This window comes from Lynx canadensis, chromosome X (assembly GCF_007474595.2).
Source record: "Lynx canadensis isolate LIC74 chromosome X, mLynCan4.pri.v2, whole genome shotgun sequence".
Taxonomy (NCBI): Eukaryota; Metazoa; Chordata; class Mammalia; order Carnivora; family Felidae; genus Lynx; species Lynx canadensis.
Window position 1 is genome coordinate 12934107 of NC_044321.2, and position 24465 is coordinate 12958571.

At 40.6% G+C, this 24465-nt stretch overlaps 1 protein-coding gene across 3 annotated transcripts in view; it reads left to right on the plus strand.

Moving 5' to 3' along the window:
- The first annotated feature begins 823 nt into the window (after positions 1–823).
- REPS2 (RALBP1 associated Eps domain containing 2) overlaps positions 824–24465 on the plus strand; it is a 221737-nt gene continuing 198095 nt past the window's right edge. For all 3 annotated transcript variants that reach the window (XM_030304954.1, XM_030304955.1, XM_030304956.1), the window contains exon 1: positions 824–1078. In XM_030304954.1, coding sequence (XP_030160814.1) covers positions 839–1078 — 240 coding nt within the window. In that variant the 5' untranslated portion in view covers positions 824–838. The remainder of the gene's footprint in view (positions 1079–24465) is intronic.

Consider the following 24465-nt stretch of genomic DNA (forward strand, 5'->3'; position numbering starts at 1 on the left):
TATGTATATATATACATTTGTGTGTGTATATATATATATATACATATATACAATTCTTCCCAAGACCCTTTTTACTCTTATTGCTCTAGTATTTAACACTAACTGATGCTATTCCTTTTTAAGACTCAACTCCAGGTTTGAGCCATGCCTGAGAAAGTGGCCTAACCTCATCACCGTGAACACCATGGGGAGTCACTGGGATCCAGTTCGGATGGAGATCTCTGTCCTCCAGCTTTTCAGGACTCAAGCACCGCTGCTATGAAAAAAGGGAAGCTTAATTTCTAATGCCTTCTCCCTTTTCTGCGAAGGGCGCCGCACCTGCTCCAGCATTCTAGGGAGAAATCACAGTTTTCTCCGCCCCCTGACAAGCGCCATACTCCAGGTGGGTCTAGATGTCTCCCTTCCCAGCCGGGGCGGAGAGCCAAAGGCACCTCTCCCAGGCTGGGTGGGCGCGCCAGGGACTGGCCCCCGCCCTCCGGGCCTGGGGAGTGCGGGCTGGGCAGGTGACCCGCCGCGAGCAGGGCGGCCCGCGGAGTTAGTTACCTGGCGGGGCGCGGGGCGGGGCGGACGGCGGGGGCGGGGCCGGGGTGCGATCCCAGGCTACGATTGGTCCGTCCCGCGCCTGTCTCCATGTGCCGCGCGGCGGAGGCACAACATTCAAGTCCGGGGGCGGGGCCGGCGCGCGCCGGGAGGAAACGGCAGCGCGGCAGCTGCGGGGCGTGGGGGCGGTGGCGGCGGCGGCTGCGGCCAAGGCCGAGACCGAGGCGGCGGAGACTGAGGCGAAGGCGGCGGTTGCCTAGCCGGTGACGGTGCTCCCCCGGACCCCCTTCCAGGCCCCATGGAGGCGGCGGCGGGCGGGGGCTGCGGCTCTGGGCCGCCTCTGCTGCTGAGCGAGGGCGAGCAGCAGTGCTACTCCGAGCTCTTCGCGCGTTGCGCCGCCGCCGGCGCCGCAGGCGGGGGCCCCGGGTCCGGGCCCCCCGAGGCCGCCAGAGCCGTCCCCAGCGCGGCCACCGCAGCCGCGGGCCCTGTGGCCGACCTGTTCCGGGCGTCACAGCTGCCCGCCGAGACGTTGCACCAGGTAAGTCCCCGCTCCTCTTGCCACTCACGGTCTGTGGGGACCATTTCTGTGGGGACAAGGGGGCGGGGTGGGGCGATGGGGCTGCCCAGGGACCTGGACGCCTCGGCCAGGTCGAAGTCGGGCATGGTGGCGACGCCCTTGTCCCCCGGGGAACACACCAGCCTCCTCCTCAGCTCAGGAGTGCTGGGTGCGCTCCCCGTCTTCTCCTGAGACAGACTGACACTCCTTCCCCTCCCCCGGCCATTGCTGGGGCTCGGCAGCCGCCCAGACCCAAAGTTTGCCTTGTTCTGGAAGTGGTGTTTGTTTTGGCTGGTGTTTGGTTTAACCTCTGCTCGCTGCTCCTGCTTTTCCCTCTGCTGGGTGAGTGGAAAGGGGTAGGCGCCCGGGGTGCCTTGCTGGGATTTGAACTTGAAGTGTGTGTGTGTGTGTGTGTATGTATGTATGTATGTATGTATGTACGTAGAGCAGGGGGCCCAGAACTGAATGTTGTTCGCCCTCTATACATGTAAACGTATACCCATCTATATGTATTTGCTTACTAACGTATTTCTGAGTTTTGGTATTAAACTGGAAAGCCTTAATAAGTTGCAGAGCAGGGACAAAGGGCTGCAAGAGGACGTTTGTCAAGGCAAAGCCAAGCTTACTGTTTAGGGCTAGAGATGGACCCCAGATGTTCACCATGGGGGACAGCTGTAGTTTCCCATCTTACTACTTGGACTTGAAATAGAACTGGAAAGTAATGTGTATCATAGCTACCTCCTTTTGACTGCTCTATACCTGGAAAAGGAGGAGGGGATAGTCCACAGCAGATGCTTTATTTTGTGCTTTGCTTGGAGAAGGACTACTTGGTAAGCATTATCTTTTGATGTCACCAGGTTTTCACAGTAAGATTCTTAATATCAAGCCTCAAACGTGAATTGAAGCTTTTCAAAATTATTTTTTTAAAGTTTTTAATTCCAGTAGTTAACATACAGCGTTAAATTAGTTTCATGTGTACAATATAGTAATTCAACACTTCCATACATCACCCTGTGCTCATCAGGACAAGTGCACTCCTTAATCCCCGTCACCTATTTCACCCCATCCCCCAACCCCCTCCCCTCTGTTTGTTTTCTATAATTTAGAGTCTGTTTCTTGATTTCTCTCTCCTTTTCCCCTTTGCTCATTTGTTTTGTTTCTTAAATTCCACATATGAGTGAAATCATATGGCATTTTTCTTTCACTTATTTCACTTAGCATTATACTCTCAAATGGAAAGATTTCATTCCTTTTTATGACAGTACGTTATATCTGTATCTCACATCTTCTTTATCCATTCATCAATTGAGGGACACTTGGGCTGCTTCCATATCTTGGCTGTTGTAAAGAATGCTGCTATAAACATTAGGGTGCATGGAAACGAAGCTTTTCTTAAAAGCAGTAGTTAGTATGAAAGTTAACATCGATTGAATATTTAGAGTGGGGAGTGGTATTTTAGAATCTAGTTCCACAGGATTAGTGAGGGTTTTATGGTTCACTTGCAATATCACTGTGTTTGTAAGGTTTGTTTTGTGCTTTATACTACTGGAGCATACATATGCCTATATGTTTGTGAGCATAACTTTAGCCATTCTGTAATCTTTGACCTTTTAGAGGGGATTTCTGAAAATGTAATTAGAATTCATAGAACTTAGCATGGCTGTTTATGCCTTAAAGAAGTTCTTGATTAGGGGCACCTGGGTGGTTCAGTTGGTTAAGTATTGGACCCTTGGTTTCGGCTCAGGTCATGATCTTACTGTCAGTTCGAGCCTCGTGTCAGGCTCCGGACTGACAGCATGGAGTCTGCTTTGGATTCTCTCTCTCCCTCTCTCTGTCTCAAAAAAACAAACCAAAAAACCTTAAAAAAAGTCATTGATATGCAGAAAGTTTTGCAGTTACCATTCCATGGTTGAGCTGAACTAGGTAGACAAAAAGTGTATTAAAACACAAACCATGGCCATTACTTGTGGCCCTCAGAATATTCCCAAGCATATAAATATATTAAATGCTGTTACAGCTTCTTAACTGAAAAAGGAATAAGTGATTGAGTCCATACAGCAAATAAATGACAGCAGGGCATCTGTTAAGGCTTATTTTGTAGTCAGTAATACATGGAATGTGGTAAAAGAAGGTGGGCATGTTAAATGTGAATGCGTTGGTTTACCGCTCCTAAGGAATTGGGGAGGAGGATTTCCTGGTGTTAGAATCCATGTTCCCTTGAGGTATATATGATTTAGAAAGAACCCAAGGCACAGTGCATTTGCATGAACGAGGTTATATTCTTTTTTTAAAAAAAAATTTTAATGTTTATTTATTCTTGAGAGAGAGATCTAATGAATGCCAAACGGGCAAGGGACAGAGAGAGAGAGAGAGGGAGGGAGGCGCAGAATCCCAAGCAGTCTCCAGGCTCTGAAGTGTCAGCACAGAGCCCGATGCGGGGCTTGAACCCACGAACCGTGAGATCATGACCCGAGCTGAAGTCAGATATTTATCTGACTGAGCCACCCAGGCGCCCCATGAGGTTATATTCTTGATGTCTTCTGCTTGCAGAAGACTGTTTCAGATATTGGCAAAGGGGGAGAGGCCTAGAAGTTTTCTTGCAGTAAATTTCTCAGAGCTTTAAGCTCTCTTATTCAGCTCAGCAAAACAAAATACATCTTCCCCATTTACCTAACAATTGCAATTATCCAGTATTCTTCATACAGGTGAAAATTAACATCAAAGGCATCCTGGACAGGGAAATGTAATCAGAGAGATTCAAACAAAGCTAGCAGCCAGTAGCCACCTAATTTTTACCAACCATTTTGGTGGGGTGGGGTGTGGTGTGGCATGGCATGTCATATCTTGATGTGTGTGTGTGCGCGTGTGTGCTCCATTTAACTCAATTTGCATTTCCCCATGAGTGTATTAGCCATTCTTTAAAACAAATGTGGACGTTTTTAGCCTTTCCCTTAAACAGGAACTTGTAAGTTCAGAATTAAGTGGACCAACAGGTATAACTGCTCAAATCATGGCGCTACCATCCCTGGTAGTTTCTATGGTAACAGCCAGATTATTATTTTTTTAATAAGCATACAATTAAGATTACCATAATGAGGGGCGCCTGGGTGGCTCAGTTGGATAAGCGGTTAAGCATCTGACTCTTGATTTCATCTCAGGTCATGATCTCATGGGTTCCTGAGTTCAAGCCCCATGTCAGTTTCTGCACTGATGGCTCGAAGCCTGCTTGGGATTCTGTCTCTCCCTCTCTGTGCCCCTCCCTGCCTAGTGTTTTTTTTTTTTTTCCTTCTTTCTCTCAAAATAAATAAACTTAAAAAAATTGCCATAATGTTTCAGGCAGGGCGTAAGTCTTACCCGGAGTAAGTGTTTTTCAGAAATACTTAATTTTTTACTGGGCGCCTGGGTGGCTTAGTCGGTTAATTGTCCAACTTCAGCTCAGGTCACGATCTCACAGTTCATGAGTTTGAGCCCCACGTTGGGCTCTGTGCTGATAGCTCAGAGCCTGGAGCCTGTTTCCTATTCTGTGTCTCCCCCTCTCTTTGCCCCTCCCATGCTCACACTCTGTCTCTCTCTGTGTCTCAAAAATAAGTGTTAAATTTTTTTTTAAATACTTAATTTTGTAAAGTAAAAATAAACTATACCTGTTACTTGTCATGGAAGTGAGTTATCTTAGGGATTTTTTTTCTGTTGAAATATATATATATATATATATATATATATATATATATATATAAATTAATTTTTTTCAGAGCAGTTTTAGGTTCACAGCAAAATTGTGGGGAAGGCACAGAGAATTCCCATGTATCACCTTCTAGCACACGTGCACAGCCTCCCCCATTATCAACATCCCTCACCAGGTTGGTATGTTTGTTACAATTGACATTGAGATACCATTATTGCCCAAAGTCCATCGTTTGCATTAAGGTTTGCTCTGGGTGTTGTACATTCTGTGTTAAAAAAAAAATATATATATATATATATTTATTGGGGTGCCTGGGTGACTCAGTCGGTTGAGCATCTGACTTCAGCTCAGGTCATGATCTCATGGTTTGCAGGTTCGAGCCCCATGTTGGATTTTGTGCTGGCAGCATGGGGGCCTGCTTTGGATTCTCTGTCTTCCTCTCTCTCTGCCCCTACCCCACTTGTATTCTCTATCTCTCAAAAATAAATAAACATAAAAAAATTACTAAAAATATATATTTATTAAGACTTAATTTTTTAGAACAGTTTTAGTTTCATAGCAAAATTGAGGGAAAGGTACATAGTGTTTCCATATACACCCTGGCCACACACACATACTGCCTCCCCCATTAGGAATACTCCCCTCCAGAGTAGTACATTTGTTACAGTTGGTGAGCCTACATTGACATATCAATAATCAACTAGAGTCCATAGTTTACATTATGGTTCACTCGTGGTGTTGAACATAGTATGGGTTTGGACAAATGTATAATGACATGAGTGTGTACAGAATAGTTTCACTGCCCTAAAAATCCTCTTTGCTCTGCCTAGTCATCCCTTCCTTTTATGCCCAACCCCAGGCAGCCACTGGTACTTTTACTGTCTCCATAGTTTTACATTTTTCAGAATGTCATATAGTTGGAAAAACACAGTATGTAATTTTTTCAGATTGGACTCTTTCATTAATAATATGCATTTAAGATTCCTCCATGTCTTTTCATAGCTTGATGGCTCATTTCTTTTTAGTACTGAATAAATACTCCATTGTCTGGATGTACCACAGTTTATCCATTCATCAACTGGAAGATGTCTTAGTTGCTTTCAAGTTTTGGCAGTTATGGATCAACTTGCTATAAATATTTGTGTGCAGGTTTTTGTGTGGACTTCAAGTTTTGAATTCCTTTGGGTAATTACCAAGGAGTGTGATTGCTGGATCATACAGTAAGAGTATCTTTAGTTTTTTGGGAACCTGCCAAACCATCTTCTGAAATGGCTGTACCATTTTGCAATTCCTCCCAGCAATGAATGAGAGTTCATGTTGCTCCACATTCTCACCAGCATTTAATGATATCAATGGTTTTGATTTTGACCGTAGGAATGCCGTGATATCTCATTGTTGTTTTAATTTGCAATTCCCTAATGACCTGATGTTGAGCATCATGTCATATGCTTATTTGCCATCTTGAATTATATTTTAATGCATTATAGTAGCCTATTTTAAAAAAGGCCTTTTGGTCTTTACTTTTAGAGTATTATTAAATTTTTAAAAAATGTTTATTTATTTTTGAAGGAGAGACAAAGACCGAGCATGAGTGGGGGAGGGGCAGAGAGAGATACACAGAATCTGAAGCAGGCTCCAGGCTCTGAGCTGTCAGCACAGAGCCCGATGCAGGGCTCCAACTCACAAATGGCGAGATCATGACCTGAGATGAAGTCGGATGCTTAACCGACTGAGCCACCCAGGTGCCCTTAGAGTATTTGTATTCATGTGCTGATTTATTTTAGAAGCCAGATTCCAGTACTAGTTGAAAAATGTTAGAACAAAACCCTTTAAAATTAGAAAAAGAAAATATGGCTATCTGAGTTTTTAAGACAAAGAACTACAAATGTTAGAGTGATTGGTTTCTCACTTGGGAAGTATTTTATTGGTATTCAAAGGCCAGCATTTTACTAGAAGGTATAGGGTAGTGTGGTGGGAATCAGGTTTAGGTTTGACATGTATTTGAGTATTGATTGCACATAACTTCACAGTTCTCGGTTCTGAGGTTACAGCAATGAATCAAACACAAATCCCTGTCTTCATGGAATTTACATTCCAACGTAAATGTTTTTTATTCTTCAGTTTATTTGATTATGAGACATTTTAAAATATAACCTTTAGAGGGCACTTGGCTGGCTCAGTTGGTAGAGCATGTGACTTGATCTAGGGGTGATGAGTTCAAGCCCCACTTTGGGTGTAGAGTTGACCTAAAAAAAAAAAAAGAGGGGCATCCGGGTGGTTTAGTCAGTTAAGTGTCCATCTCTTGATTTCAGCTCAGGTTGTGATCTTGGGGTCCTGAGATCAAGCCCTGCCTTGGGCTCTGTGCATTGGACTCTGCACTGGGCATGGAGCCTGCTTGTGATTCTCTCTCCCCCTGTTCTTCTGCCCCTCTCCTCCACTCGTACATGTTCTCTCTTTCAAAAAAAAAAAAAAAAAGAAAGAAAAAAGGAAATATAACCTCTAGAAATAAAATATCTACCTTAACTAGCAAGTATTGTATTTGATGAATTTAAACTATATAGACTTATATAAACTATATAGACTTACATAAACTTATATAAACTATATATAGACTTCAATAAACTATACAGACTTATTTATAACAATTTTTAAATGTTTACTGTATTTTTGAGAGGGGGAGAGACAGAGACAGAGTATGAGCAGGGGAGGGGCAGAGAGGGAGACACAGAACCCAAAGCAGGGTCCAGGCTCTGAGCTGTCAACACAGAGCCTGATGAGGGGCTTGAACCCATGAACCGTGAGATCATGACCTGGGCTGGAAGTCAGACACTCAACTGACTGAGCCACCCAGGCACCCCTATATAGGCTTATATCTTTCTGTTAGTATAATGTGTTAGTCTCAGGGAATGCTATGCATATTTGAAGTAGTCATAATTTGTTTTCATTTTAATGATAGTTAACTCTTTTGTTTTGAAATAGTCTGTTTTTTAAATTGGGATATAATGAACATGTAACATTATATATTAAATATCTATTATATAAAAATGCAAGTTTCAGGTATACAATATGATTCGATATTTTTATATTTTGTGAAATGATCACCACAGTAAATCTAGATCTGTCACCACACATAGTTATAAATTTTTTTTCGTGTGATCAGAATTTTTATGACATGCTCTCTTAGCAACTTTCAAATATACAATATCATATTATTTATAGTCACCATTTTGTACATTACATCCCTATGACTTATTTTATAACTGGAAGTTTGTACCTTTTGATCACTTTCACCACCCCCTCCCCCCATCTTCTGTATTTATGAATTCAGGTTTGTTTGCTTGGTTTTAGATTCCACATGTAAATGAGATTATATGGTATTTATCTTTCTCTGACTTGATAGTTAACTCTTAGACATAAAACACTGCTGATTCTGTAATACCAGGGGAAATCATTGCATTGGAAAAAAAAGCCAATAAATAATGTCTGGTTATTTAAGCAGCTTTGATTGAGGTAAAGAAGTAAAACAAAGCTGTTAGAGGTAGGGGATTTTTAAAAAATTCCTGGGCATGGACTCAGCTTTGGGAAGAAGTCGTATTTAAAGGTTGTCTTGTAATTCATTGAAGCAACTGTTTAATCATTAAGGAAAACTGTAGGGTAAAAGACAAATTCTTGTGAACTTTTCCCCATTGTTAGACTATTAGCTAGAACTATTTTTTAAAAATGCTAATAAAGCAGTTTTCTATTTTTGCATCTTTATATCATATCCCTTTGTAACATACACTGGAAGGGGATAGAGGCCAGAATACTAAAACAGTAACTAAGAATGTATGCTGTTTGAGATAGTAATTCTTTTTTTGTAAAAAAGAAAGAATGCCAGCAGATATAGGAAGTTCCAGAGCCAAACCATTGTTTCGTTAAAAGAGGGACATTTGCATTATAGTTGCTTGTTGACTCTTTTCTAAAAAAATACTTGAAGAGTGCAAAATTTAGAGGATTACCCAACAAATCAGTAAAACCGTTCATTTAGTGTGAAGGTTTCCTGTGACCTCCTTCTCTGGTCCCATCCTCCTCCCTCCCAGCCCCAGAGGTTACTGTTGTCCTGAATTTGGTGTGCATGAATTGAAAAAAATGTTAATACTTTTATTATATGTGTATATATCGTGTGTGTGTATAGTGTGTGTGTATGTATGTCACTAAAACAATATATTGTTTTGTATGGCTTTTCAACGTAAAATTAGGAGCATCGTACTCTGTAACCTTCTGCAACTCGCTTTTCCTCTCATTGTTAGGTTTTTGGAATTCATCTTTGTTGACACATATAGCTCTAGTTCGTTTATGTGTCCTTTTTAAAAATCTTCATTACTTATTCTTGCAATGACTCATCATTATGGTGCTGTAGAGGCCTTTATGCCTAAGGAAAATAGGTGGCATTTTTATTTCTATAGAATGGCACATGACTTGGGGACTGTACTAAATGCATACAAATATTAAAAGCTTCTTTATAGGCAGTGAAATACACACTGATATTCTTTTTAAAAAAATTTTTAAAAATGTTTTTATTTATTTTTGAGACAGAGACAGAGCATGAGCAGGGGAGGGGCAGAGAGAGAGGGAGACACAGAATCTGAAGCAGGATTCAGGCTCTGAGCTGTCAGCACAGAGCCCAATGAGGGGCTTGAACTCACAGACTGTGAGATCATGACCTGAGCTGAAGTTGGACGCTTAACCGACTGAGCCACCCAGGTCCCAATACACACTGATATTCTTAAATTTTTTAATGTTTGTTTGTTTTTGAGAGAGACAGAGCGTGACTGGGGGAGGGACAGAGAGAGAAAGGGAGACACAGAATCCGAAGCAGGCTCCAGGCTCTGAGCTGTCAGCACAGAACCGGACGCGGGGCTTGAACTCAGGAGCCATGAGATCATGACCTGAGCCAAAGTCAGACGCTTAACCGACTGAGCCACCCAGGCTCCATTGTTTTTAATGTTTATTTTTGAGAGAGAGAGAGAATGCGAGCGAGTAGGGAAGGGACCAAGAGAGAGGGAGACACAGAATCTGAAGCGGGCTCCAGGGTGTGAGCTGTCAGCACAGGGCCAGACGTGGGCCTCGAACTCATGAACGGTGAGATCATGATCTGAGCTGAGTTGGTCACCCAACTGACTGAGCCATCTAGGCACCCAGGTGCCTCATTTTTTATTTTATTTTTAAAAAAGTTTGTTTATTTTGAGTGTGTGCGTGCGCGTGCGTGAGTGGGGGAGGGGCAGAGAGAGAGAGAGAGAGAGAGAGAGAGAGAGAATCCCAAGCAGGCTCTGTGCTGTTTGCACAGAGCCTGACTCGGGGCTTGAACTCATAAACTGTGAGATCATGACCTGAGCTGAAATCAAGATTTGGACGGATGTTCAGCCAACTGAGCCACCCAGGTACCCCTCATAGTGTTTATCTTTAAAGTAGGAACCTGGGAGTGGTCAGGCGAAGGGAACATGGAGAGGTTTAATATGGGCAGAAAAGGTATATGTGGTCTTTGGTCAAATGGCAAGACTGAATAATGGTTCCATACAATCGAGCTAGTGGCAGAGAACGTGTTTGAGACTGATTTAGAATAATTGGACAAACCAACAGGGAGATTGGAAAGGCAGCAAAGTGAAGACTAGAAATACAAGATGGGGGTGCCTGGGCTGGTTCTGTTGGTGGAGCGTGAGATTCTTGATGGTGAGGTTGTGAGTTCAAGCCCCGCATTGGGTTAGAGATTACTTAAAAAATAATGTAAGATGGATTTGAATATTGGCCTAGTTTCACATGCATAACTGGGGACTGTCCTACTTTAAGGGTATAGAAAATTGGTTGTCAGGAAATGTTGAGTTGTTTCGTTAACTGTTAGTAACTTTTTAAAGAGGGTTTGGCTCCTTTCCAGATTATTTTCAAAATTTCTCATTGTTTTGTAAAGGCAAGTATCTAGGGTTTTATATTTATATCATTCTGTTCTTTTTTTCCTTTTTTTTCAAGATTTGATTTTAAGTTTTTTTTTAAATGTTTGTTTATTTTTGAGAGAGAAAGAGAGCACTAGCTGGGAAGGGGCAGAGAGGGGGTGGGGGCGGAAAATCTGAAGCAGGCTCTGTGCTGACAGCAGAGAGCCCAATCCAGGGCTCTAACTCATGAACTGATCATGACCTGAGCTGAAGTTGGACGCTTAACCAACTGAGCCCCCCAGGGGCCCCTACATCATTCTCTTCTTGAGTACATGGTCTTTTGGTGGACAACTAAGTCCATTTAGGCTGCTATAACAAGTATCACACAAACTATAGAACTATGAAAAATCTGTAACTGAAGATGGAATTGCTTACATAGCATGATCCAAGACCTTGTTCACTTAAAGCTCTGTTACCAGTTGATCAGTTTTGTTTTCTCTGCCTGCTATATAACAAAACTGCTAGAAGGGAAATAACATCTAACATGTATGATTGCAATATGTCATGCACTATTATAATAAATATGACTTTATCTTAAAAAAGCAAAAAACAAAACAAATACTACGGATTGGGTGGTTTATAAACCACAGAAATTTGTTGCCCAAAGTTCTGGAGGCTGGTAGTCCAAGATCAAGGTGCCAGCATGTTTGCTTTCTGGTGAGGGGTCCCTTTCCTGGTTCATGGCTGGCACCTTCTTGCAGTGTCCTCGCATGGTGGAAAGGGGTAGGGATCTCTCTGGAGCCTCTTTCACAAGTCATTAAATCCTATTCATGAGGGCTCTACCCTTATGAGCTAAGCACCTCCCAAAGGCCCTACCTCCTAATACCATCACAGTGGGCATTAGGATTTCAATATATGTATTTTGTGGGGGACACACATTCAGATCGTAGCAGCAACTAACCAGCTTGGGTTGCTCAGGACTGAAGGGTTTCCTGGGGCATGGGACTCTCTGTTTTCAAAGCTGGACTGTCGCAGCCAAATTGGGATGGTTGGTCATCCTCTCTATTGGTTACTGCATTAATTATCTATTGCTCTATAATGACTTTGCATAAATTTAAATTGCACCTTAAAACAACACATATTTATTATCTCATTGTTTCTTTTGGTCAGGAGTCCTGACATGGCTTAATTGGGTCCTCAGCTCAGGATTTCACATGCTGAAATGAAGGCATTGACTGGGTGGCATTCCTTTGTGGAGCTCGGGGACATCTTCCAAGCTCATGTAGTTGTTAGTAGAATTCAGTTCCTTGTGATTTTAGGACTGAAGCTTTCAACTACCAGAGGCCGCCTGCAGTTCCCTGCCACATGACTCTTTCCACAGGCAATTCATAATATGGCTGTTGGCTTCTTTAAGGAGAGTCTCTTTCTCCGGTTGGCTTAGAGGAGTGTGATCCCTCATCGCCTTTTGGTGGACAACTTTTGTTTCTTGTTTAGAAGCAAGTCACAGGTTTTGTCTACACTGAAGGGGAGAGGATAATTCAAAAGCATAGATACCAGGAAGTGAGAATTATTGGGGGTATGTGTCACCTTAGGAATTTTGTACCTCACTTGCCTTCCAGAGTTTTCTGAAGCAGAAAATTACTCTGTTCAGCTTTTGGGGGCCTGAAAATATGGATGTTTTTGCCCAACCAGTCATTTAAAATTTCTTTATCTTTTTAAAAAACATGCATAATTCATTTTCTTATGCCAAGTAGAACGGGCAAATATATTACCTTGTCATGTATTGTCAGTTTTAGTCTTTAGGCAATTTGTTTTTCCTCTAAACTAGTAGGAGGCAGGAAAAAAAGCCGAAAAGCACATATGAATGCCCTGCATGCCCACTCCTTCCTGTAATACACGAAAGCAGGACTGGGCCCATTTCAGGGGTCTTTGGATTTAGATGTGGAAAGGTATACATTTTTATTTGTACCAACCCCTAACTGAAACCAGGCATTTCCTTCTATTGTGTGCGCAGGCAACAAACCACAGTCGTAGCCGTACCTGTGATTTCATCACCTGTAGAAATAGGCTTTTTTTTTTTTTTATCATACTACAGTTATCACAGGTAGTAATGCATATCTAAACCCATGCATTACTACCACAAGCTTGCTTTTTAATATTTTGATAGCTAAATTTCGGGATATTTCTTTTATATCCTATCTATTTTAAGTGTTTAATTTTATGCATTTAAAAACATTCTGAGAAGAGGTCCATGCAGACCACCCAAGGGTAGGGGCATAAAAAACGATTAAGAAGCCTTGCTCAGAAGAGTTGCGAGGTGTCTGCACTAGGAATTTCAGTTCTTCATAGTTCATTGTTTCCAGAGTCAGAATGGCAGCAGCACTGCTGGCAAGTTTGGGTCTGGAATGAGATTCCATAAGGCTGCGGTGGTCCCTCCCCCTCCAGGCAGCCCTGCCAGGGGGAAGGAAGCCCAGAGAGAATGAATGCTCAGCTGCTTCCTCTAGGACCTCACCCCGCAGTCCCTGCTCCGCTCTCTCTGCTCCTGACCTTTCTATCTGGCCCACTCAACTCCACTTCATTCCAGGGAGCCCCTGTGAAGCACATGGCAGCTGGCTTTTGGGTCTGTGTTATTTACCACTATTACCTCTACTTCAGAGACTGGCTAGAACATGAACCTGAGAGGAAAAGTGATTTTAACAGACTGGAGAAACTCGGCTTTCCTCATAATTTAATTCGGGACCAGGAGAGGCTGTTAATATTAGGTTAGTAGTAAACATTTGCTTTGACTTAATTCATTTGTAACACTTTGCTCTTGGTTTACAGAAAAATAACTTTGTTCAGCCTCCGGGGGGGGGGGGGTAATTAAATGTTTCACCTGTGTTAATTTCTTGACTAATTGAAGAAAATCCCATAAATGCCAGCAATTAAGAATTGTTTTTTTTTTTAAAGCAGGCTTTCTTTAAATGTGTAATGTTTGCCCTGATGCCTTCAGAAGAACATATGTAATGCAAAAATTTCTTTTTTTTATCCCTTAGTTCAAGGTCAGCCTTATGAAAAATAGATGATGTTGTACATGAACAGGTTTTTGCCCCTGCAGATGTTTGGTGTGCTTGCTTTTTGAGTTTTTTTGTTTTGTTTTGTTTTTGTTTTTGTTTTTTTTTTTTTTTTTTTAGGATTCCTTTAGAATTGTCTTAAAATGTTTTAATTCTTTTCCTTTGCTATGCACTGTGGTAAATTCAGAGTCCTATTACTGAGAGATGACACTGGAAGCAAAATGCATGAAATTTAACATGTGGATGTCTTAGATTCTTTTACTTTATTCTTTGTTCTATATCAAGGTTTCTCCACTTTGGCACTGTTGACACTTTGGGCCAGATTATTCTTTGCTGTGGGGGCTGTCCTGTGCATTATAGAATGTCCAGCAACATCCCTGGTCTCTACCCAGTAGATGCCAGTATCTGCCCTTCCCCTAGTTGTTACAACCAAACATGTTCCCAGATAGTGACAAATGTCCCTTGGGGCAAAATTTACTCTGGTTGTAGATACGTGATAATAATTATAGTAGGCACTACCATTTATTTACTGATTACCATGTAATTCACTTTGTTCTATAACTTGTAGAATGCTCATCTTGTTTCTCACAAGCAAGCCACAAGATAGGTATTATCAGCCCCCAGTTTGAAGAAAACAAAATAGAGGCGCAGAGATTCAGTAACTTGCCCATGATCACAAAGATAAGTGACTTCTGGTAATACTTTTCATAATTATTTGTGTTGAAATTCAGTCTTTATTGAAGAGACAAACTAAAAAAGAAAGGGAGGGGGGCCTGGGTGGCTCAGTCGCTTAAGCGTCCGACTCTTGATTTCAGCTCAGGTCATGATCTCATGGTTTGAGAAATTGAGTCGGGCTCTGTGCTGACAGTGAGGAGCCTGCTTAGGATTTTCTCTCTCCCTCTCTCTCTGTTCCTCCCCCATGTGCATGCACGTTCTCTCTAAAGAAACATTAAAGAAGGGAGGTTTCCTGATGATGTCTCAATGGAGAGGCTATGGCTTTCACAGCAATTCTGTGTAAATGTTGGAATTCTTGTTTAAAGGGGTGAGTCTATGGATGTGAATAGGGGATTTGGACTTACTTCTAAGGAGCTTCAGTATTGTAAAGCAGAGCATGGCACAGTCTAGGGTCAAGTCCGATTAAACTTTGAAGCCAAGGAAGCCAACAGAAATTGGGGTAAGGCTATGTATTGTTCAGGGCCCTGAAGGAAATGGGATGCTCAGAGGGTTTTACTGAATATAGGAACGTGGAGGCATGGAGAGGTTAGCAGCAGCAGGAACCATGGCTGTCTCTAGATCAGAAGGGGCCAAGGAATGGAATGTTGTTGCTGGAGCTGTGAAAGGTGTGGTTCCTCTAAAGGAACAGTAGTCCAGAAGAATGCAACCATTGCCAGAACTATGGCCCCGGGCGGGAGGGGGCGTGCAGCTGGTGGGCTGAGGGACAAGTAACTAACTCTGTCTCCAGCTGTCTGATGTGCTACAGTGCCCAAGTGGGAGCCAGAGGCAGGGAAGCCTTGGTGTTGAAGCTTATAGAGACCAGCCTCCTGGTCTGGTGGATGAAGAAGGGTTGTGGCTCTGGGGGATAAATGGAGGAAAAGCCGGCACGGGCTACAAGCTGGACTGGGAATGACTGCCCTAGATCCTAGGGAGAATGGGGCATGGCTGGTGTGGGGGAGGTGAGGGAAGTCCATTTGTGCCAAGCTGGGCTTGGTTGTGCATACTTCCAGCGGGGACAAGAGGGGACTGGACAGGAGCGACCGGTCCGTCTGAGCTGCTGCTTTCCACTTCTTTAGGGAAGCCTTGAAGACTGTAGGGTTGTCTCTTTGCATTTGGATATCGGATGTGGGCATGTGTGTGCTTTTTTGATCAGAGTGAGACATTTCCATGGGTTGCTGTGTTTGTTCTTGTTCAGGGCACCGGGAAAAAATACAGAAACAGAGTGACCCTCTTGGAGATTCTGCTAAGAGGTAGCTGCACATGGTGGGAAAGGTTGCCCTAGGACCAGAGATGAATTCAGGGAAGTAGAAAGTATATTACAACATTTGGAGATGTGACCTGGCATTAGTTTGGCATTTTTCTTTCCCTGAAGGATAAGATTCCTGTAGGGATTTAGCTATGTGTGTATATGTGTCCACTCAGAATTTCTTTGTACATTGCTCAGACTTACTAAGGCCCTATTGAGCAAACCAAGGCCTTAAAAAAAAACTTAGAATCTTCCTCATATATGCAAAGTAAAGGCAAGTGCAAAGAAATAGCTTTGTTCTCTTTTGCATTCTTCATGGGCTAGCATATCTTCTGGAAAACTTGTTGCCATGGCAATGGGATATTATCTATCTCTGTAGTGTACTACATAAAAATAGCCCTTTGTATTTCAGGGTGATGTTGGTGACAGGTGGTTGTGTGAATGTATAGCAGGGTGCTTTGTCAGCATTCCATTGTTTAAGGTTGTGAAATCAAAATGAGTATCGATTTGCTTTTCTGTCTCAAAATGCAGTTTTATCTGGAAAAGGCAGGTAGTGGTGCTCTGTTTGTGACTTAGAAGCTTTCCTTTGCAGGTCAGGTAAATACAGTGTTTGCAGGTACTTCTCATGGTAATCAGTAAATGGCTTCTCTTTCTGTTGGTGCTGCAGGGTGTGTGACAGAGGATTGGGTTGGGGGCAAGTAGTAGAATTCTCCAGTTCCTGAACACATGGTTCTGCTAAAGTGCCTTGTACTTAGAAACTGAGAAGTAGCAAGTGGTCAGGTGCAATAGATGAGCCCTGAGCTGTTTATCGAATACTGACTTTTTTTGTGGGTTCTAAGATGGAACATATCCTTGGTAAAGGTCATTTCATGGTGCTGGCTTTAGCATTGGCCTCACACGTGTAGCCAAGGATGGAATCTTGACCCTAGTCTTAATTTTTCCTTTGAGGAATCCTTTGGTTAATTTTTTTTTGAAATTTTTTAATGTTTATTTGTTTCTGAGAGAGAGAGAGAGAGCAAGCGAGCATGAGCGGGGAGGGGCAGAGAGAGAGAGGGAGACACAGAATCCGAAGCAGGCTCTGGTCTCCGAGCTGTCAGCACAGAGCCCGACGTTGGGCTCAAACTCGTGAACTGTGAGATCATGACCTGAGCCAAAGTTGGATGTTCAGCCGACTGAGCCACCCAGGCGCCCCTTCTTTGGGTAGTTTTTTAGAGCAGTAAGTCTCAAATATTTTGTCGTTCTCACTTCTCTTCTAGAAACTTGTCATATGTAAATAACAGCTTCCTGGTGCTGAAATAAAATTCAGTCTTAAGAATTTTTGATTTTCTTGAGAAAATACCATGGCAGGGAATTTTAGACCTAAATGTAATCACTGTTAATTCTGGTCTGTGTTGTACTACTGCAGAAATGGAATCATTGCCTTTGTCTTCTCTCTCTGAGTCAGCATGAGTATCTTTTTGCTAATAATATTGGAAATAGTTTTTGAGTGCTTTCTGGGCATCCAATGCTATATTCTTAGAAATTTTTGTGTGTAATTAACTTAATTACCATAGATATTCTTAATGGTTTTTGTCACTCTTTTCCAGATGAGGCATACTTATTAGTGTGCCTTTTTGTTTCTGGTAGGTATTGTTGTGCAGTGTAAGACTTGGTTGCTCCTTTTTTGTCAGTTTGTTGTACAATGTTTCTGATACTGAAAAGCATTCTTCTATCAGGGGATGGCAAAATAGTCTGTGGGCCAAATCTGTCCTGTCATCTATTTTTTTTTTTTCATTTTGTTTTTTGGTATGGCCAATGAGCTAAGAATGGTTTTTACATTTTTAAATGGTTTGGACAAAAATAAAAAATATTTCATGACATGTGAAAATTATTTGAAACTCAAATTTCAGCTTCCATAAACAAAGTTTTATTGGCACACAGCCACACTTGTGTGTTTCTGTATTATATTGGGGTGCTTTTGCTCTAGAGTGGCCAAGGTGAATAGCTGAAACGGAGACTGTTTATAGCCCATAGAACCTAAAGTGTTTACAAAGTTTGCCAACCCCTACTGTATATTATTCTACATCTAGAATGGGAGATTGTACTGAGTAATAAAAGCAGATTGAATTTATGTATTTGAATTCTCTTTGGGTATTATAGTTTCCTCCTTTCTACTAAATGTTACAGTGTTTACAAGCCGAGTTTCATGTACTATAGAATATCTCACATATGTTCGATTTCAGCTCTTTTTATACCCATATTGGTTTTTTATTATAACAAATACTCCTAACCCTTCCCAAATGAGATTAATGGATTTTATCACTTTACTAGTTCATGTGTTTTCTTTGCTAGGTCAGTAATTATAGTCCCCCATTTCTATTTACTTTTAACTATATTGCTTTCTACTATTGGGCTTTTCAGCCACCATATAAACATTGATACATTAATAATCCTAACTAAGCCACCTGAACTGATTGCACTAGTTTAATAAATCCTACATACGATAAAGATTTCATTTTCTACATACATCCTGTTGGATTTTGATATACTTAACATAATCAGCTTTGGAACACTCATGCAGTTATATTTTTTAAAATTTGTTTTCTCTTTTGTCTCTTGTTTTCTCACTTTTAAAATTAATGGCTTTATTGAGATATAATTCACATACTATACAACTTACCAGTTAACGTATACAATTCAGTTTTTAGTGTATTCACTGTAAATTTCCAGAATATTTTCATCACCCCAAAAAGAAACCCCAGACAGGGTACCCAATAGTAGTCAGCTACAGTCCTCCTATCCCTAGGCAACCACAACTCCACTTTCTATCTGTATGGTTTTGTCTGTTCTGAACATTTCACATAAATGGAATGGTACAATATGTGGTCATCTGTGACTAGCTTTTTTTTTTTTAATTTTTTTTAACATTTATTTATTTTTGAGACAGAGAGAGACAGAGCATGAATGGGGGAGGGTCAGAGAGAGGGAGACACAGAATCCGAAACAGGCTCACAGGTTTTGGGCTGTCAGCACAGAGCCCGACGCGGGGCTCGAACTCACGGACCGTGAAATCATGACCTGAGCCGAAGTCGGCCGCTTAACCGACTGAGCCACCCAGGCGCCCCCTGTGACTAGCTTTTTTAGCATAATGTTTTCAGTGTTCATGTTGTAGCATGTATCAGTACTTTTAATGGCTCAATAATATTTGGTTGTGTGTATATACCACATTTCATTAATCCATTCATTAGTTGGTGGACATATGGGTTGTTTCTACATTTTGTTTATTACGAATAATGCTGCTGTGAACATTTGTGTACAAGTTTTTATGTGGATGTATGCTTTTATTTCTCTTGGTTCCTTTGAGGAACTACCAGACTCTTCCAAAGCTACTTCATCGTTCTACATTCCCACCAGCAATATATGAGAATTCCAATTTCTCCACATCCTCACCAACATTTGTTAGTGTCTGTCTTTTTGATTATAGCCATCCTAGTGGGTAAGAAATGGTATCTTATGGTGGTTTTAATTTGTATTCCCCTGGTGACTAATGATGTTGATGCTATCATGTACTTATTTGCCCTTTATAATTCTTTAGGGAAATGTCGATTTAGATCCTTTGCCCATTTTTAAATTAGGTTATTTGGCTTTATAAAATATTGAATTGTAGTAGTTCTTTCTATACAAGTCCCCTATCACATAAATGACTTTGCAAAATTTTTCTCTCATTCTGTGGGTTGTCTTTTCACTTTCTTGATGGTGTCCTTTGAAGCATAGATTTTTTTTTTGTTTGTTTTGATGAGGTAATCTATTTACTTTTTGCTTTCATCATTTATGTTTTTGGGGTCATATTTAAGAAACCATTGCCTAATCTAAGATCACAAAGATTTACTCCTATGTTCTAAGAGTTTTATAGTTAACCTTTTATATTTAGGTCTTTGATCCACTTTGAGTTAATTCTTGTATTTGGTGTGAGGTAGGGGTTCAGCTCCATTCTTTTGTATATGGATATCCAGTTGTCTTTGTATCATTTGTTGCAAAGTTGTTGTAACATCATTTCCCCCCCCCCCATTGAATGGTTTTGGAACCCTTGTCCAAAATCAGTTGAACATAAATATAAGGGATTGTGTTTGGACTACTCATTCTATTCCATTGATCTGCATTTCTGTCATTGTGTTAGTACAACACTGTCTTGATTTGTTTTATTTATTTTTGAGGCACATATTCCCCCCTCCTGTACTTAGGACATCTCACAATTAATGGTGTCTTACATTGCATCAAAGCTGTCAGACTGGGTGTTAGTGGCTAGGGAAAAAATACCGGAGTGCAGAGTGACACACTCTTAACTCTTCGGATCCAAATGGATGGAAGGTGGAGGTCGTGAGAGAGTTGGTAATTGGATGCTCCCTCAGTGTTTAGCAGCAAATTGAAAATAGTAGTCAAAAATAGTCTAGCTTTACAAAATTCAAAGCTGAGTACTAATGGTTCCAGTTTCTTTTTGTGTATTTTTTAAAAGAAATGCTCCATCACCAAATGGCGTTGATAGCACAGAGGACAGCATTATGGAAGAATATGGACAGTGACCACTCTTAGTCAAAATGATTGACAGAAGTTCAATTCTGAATATGAAGTTTTAGGAAAACCTTGAACAACTAGTTTTGCTTATTTACCTTTCTATGTATATGTGAGTGATAAATGAAAATCTAAGTGTAAAAGAGCTCTAAGATAAACACTAAGTGGTAATACTATTGTGTCCTATCTTATTTGGCTGTGTTTTCTTAGTACTACCTAAATAATGGTGTCTTAGGTTTGAAATGCTGTTATCTTCCTGCTTCTAGCTTTATTTACATCTCAGAGGGAGTTGGGTCCTTTCCCAGAGTCTGTTGTATGAAATGACCTCCTTTGTTTCCACTTCCTTCTATCACTATATGTCCATCTGTTTTCTAGCCACTGTAATTTTGTTTTTTCCCTTTCTCTCATTTTTGTAGGTTTAAGACTTAAAAAACAACAACCCCGTATTATTGTTCTAGTGGAATTTTGAGTAGGAATGGAATTTAACATGTATGTTCAATCTAGTAGGAATATTCATTCAATCACTCAAGAGATAAGCTTACAGAAAATGACTTTTAGAAAGTTGCAAAAATAGAAGAGTTCCCTTATATTCCTTACCTTGCTACCTAAATGTTAACATCTTACATAATCAGTACAATGATCAAGAGCAGGAAATTAACATCGTTACATTATTATTAACTGCACTACAGACCTTATTGAAATTTCATCATTTTTCCACTGGTCTATTTCTGTTCTAGGACACTATTCAGTATCCTATATTGCATTTAATTATTTCTCCTTAGCCTTGTCTAATCTTTTTAATCTTTCATGACACTTTTGAAGAGTATTGATCAGCTATTTTGTAGAATAGTTTTTAATTTGGGTTTGTTTGATGTTTTCTTGTGATTGGAATAAAGTTGTGCATTTTTGGCAGGATTGCTAGAAAAACAATAATTCATCCTTTTCATTGCATTCTATCATGGAGTTCATAATGTTGATAGATCTTTTTTTATTATTTTTTAAAACTTACATCCAAGTTAGTTAGCATATAGTGCAACAATGATTTCAGGAGTAGATTCCTTAATGCCCCTTACCCGTTTAGCCCATCCCCCCTCCCACAACCCTTCCAGAAACCCTCTGTTTGTTCTCTATATTTAAGAGTCTTTTATGTTTTGTCCCCGTCCCTGTTTTTACATTATTTTTGCTTCTCTTCCCTTGTGTTCATCTGTTCTATTTCTTAAAGTCCTCATGTGAGTGAAGTCATATGATATTTGTCTTTCTCTGACTAATTTTGCTTAACATAATACCCTTTAGTTCCATCCACGTAGTTGCAAATGGCAAGATTTCATTCCTTTTGATTGCTTAGTAATACTGCATCATATATATACACACACACACACACACACACATATATATATACATACATATATATACTACATCTTCTTTATCCATTCATCCATTGATGGACCTTTGGGCTCTTTCCATCCTTTGGTTATTGTTGATAGTGCTGCTATAAACATTGGGGTGCATGTGCCCCTTCGAAACAGCACACCTGTATCCCTTGGATAAATACCTAGTAATGCAATTGCTGGGTCATACGGTAGTTCTATTTTTAATTTTTTGAGGAACCTCCATACTGTTTTTTTATTTTGTTTTTTTTTTAATTTTTTTAAACATTTTATTTATTTTTGAGACAGGGAGAGACAGAACATGAACAGGGAGGGTCAGAGAGAGGGAGACACAGAATCTGAAACAGGCTCCAGGCTCTGAGCTGTCAGCACAGAGCCCGACGCGGGGCTTGAACTCACGGACTGAGAGATCATGACCCGAGCCGAAGTCGGCCACTTAACCGACTGAGCCACCCAGGTGCCCCATCCATACTGTTTTCTAGAGTGGCTCACCAGTTTGCCTTCCCACCAGCAGTGCAAAAGAGATCCTCTTTCTTTGCATCTTTGCCAACATCTGTTGTTGCCTGAGTTGTTAATGTTAGCCATTCTGACAGGTATGAGGTGGTATCTCATTGTGGTTTTGATTTGTATTTCCCTGATGATGAGTGATGTTGAGCCTTTTTTCATGTGTCGGTTGGCCATCTGGATGTCTTCTTTGGAGAAGTGTCTATTCATGTCTTTTGCCTATTTCTTCACTGGATTATTTGTTTTTTGGGTGTTGAGTTTGATAAATTCTTTATAGATTTTGGATATTAACCCTTTATCTGATATGTTGTTTGCAAATATCTTCTCCCATTCCGTCAGTTGCCTTTTAGTTTTGCTGATGGTTTCCTTCGTTGTGCAGAAGCTTTTTATTTTGATGAGGTCCCAGTAGTTCATTTTTGCTTTTGTTTCCCTTGCCTCCAGAGACGTGTTGAGTTAAGAAGTTGCTGTGGCCACGATTAAAGAGGTTTTTGTCTGCTTTCTCCTAGAGGATTTTGATGGCTTCCTGTCTTACATTTAGGTCTTTCAAACATTTTGAGTTTATTTTTGTGTATGGTGTAAGAAAGTGGTCCAGGTTCATTCTTCTGCATGTCGCTGTTCAGTTTTCCCAGCACCACTTGCTGAAGTGACTGTCTTTATTCCATTGGATATTCTTTCCTGCTTTGTCAAAGATTAGTTGCCATTCATTTGTGGGTCCATTTCTGCGTTCTCTATTCTGTTCCATTGATCTGAGTGTCTGTTTTTGTGCCAGATAGGTCTTATTAATAATGGTGATATTTACTTTGGTCCCTTATGTTACTGTCTGCCAGGTATCCCTCATAGCTAAAGTATCTTGGGGGAGATGGTTTGAGACTATATGAATATCCTATTTCTCCTCAAATTTTTGCCTGTTAATTTTTAGTATTCATTGGTGGATCCATATCCATTTCATATCATTTCCTAGAATATTTGTGATAAACATTTGATTAAGTAAAATATAGCTGAGCCCTCAAAGAAACAAAGATCAGTTAACATTAAAGCCCTGTTGTATTAGTGTAACACCAGCAGTTGTGTACCCCAACTTTCAGAGGCTTAACACAACAGAAGTTTTCCTTCCCAGTGTGGGCATTTCTGGTTGTGTAGGTGGTTTTCTGTCATGTAATAATTCAAGGACCCACGTTAAACTTTTTATTTTGAAGTAATTTCAAACTGATAGACAAGTTGTGAGACTAGTACCAAGAAATCCTATAAAACCTTTACCTGGATTTACTTAACATTTGCCACATTTGCCTTATTTTCTTTCTCTCCCTCCATGTATGTTTATGTATTTTATATCCATCCATTCATGCATTTATTTATCATCTACCTGTATAAAGTCATTTGAGATGAAGTTTCATATATCATGCTCTTATATGCTTTCATAGTTTAAACTTGAATATTTACCTGTTTAATTCTAGTATACATATAAAGTAGTTGCAGAATTGCTATCTCATACTCCTGTGAGAAACACTTTCGGTAACTAGATTACAGCATTTATGAACAGTTCTCTCTTTTTAGACTTACAGTATCTAGTGAAGATAATGTTACTAATAGTTTTCCACTGATGTGTCAAATTTATTTATTAAAATTTTTTTGTAGCATTTATTTTTGAGAGAGAGAAAAAGTGAGCAGGTGAGGGGCAGAGAGAGGGAGACAAAGAATCCGAAGCAGGCTCCAGGCTCTGAGCTGTCAGCACAGAGCCCAACGTGGGGCTCGAACTCACGAACTGTGAGACCACAACCTGAGTGAAGTGGGCACTTAACTGACTGAGCCACCCAGGTGCCCCATCCACTGGTGTATAAAATTTAAAAACTGAACATAAGCACATACAATTTTTCAAATTCAGTAAGTTTAATATCAGTATAGCACTTTATTCTGCAGTCTGTATTCCAATGTCCTCACTTGTCCCCAGTAAGTTCTTCATGGAATCTTTTTGTCTTTTCCTGAATCAGGATCCCCCCCAGTATCATGTATTGAATTTATTTGTCATGACTCTTTGGTCTCCTTTGATCTGGAATAGTTCCTGCAAGCCTTTTCTTTGTCTTCTGTGACGTTCACATTTTGTAAAATGACATTTCATGACACTATTTTGTAGAATGCACCAAATTTGGGTTTAGCTGGTAGCCACTAACCAACTCATGTTTAGATTAAGGTTATGTATATTTGTTGGGATCCTGCATAAACAGTGGGTCCTTCTCAGGTAATGAAGGCATTAGGAGGCATGTGATGTCTCATTGTCCCTCATTGGTAATTTAAATTTTTATCATTTGGTTAAGTATTGTCTAAGTTTGA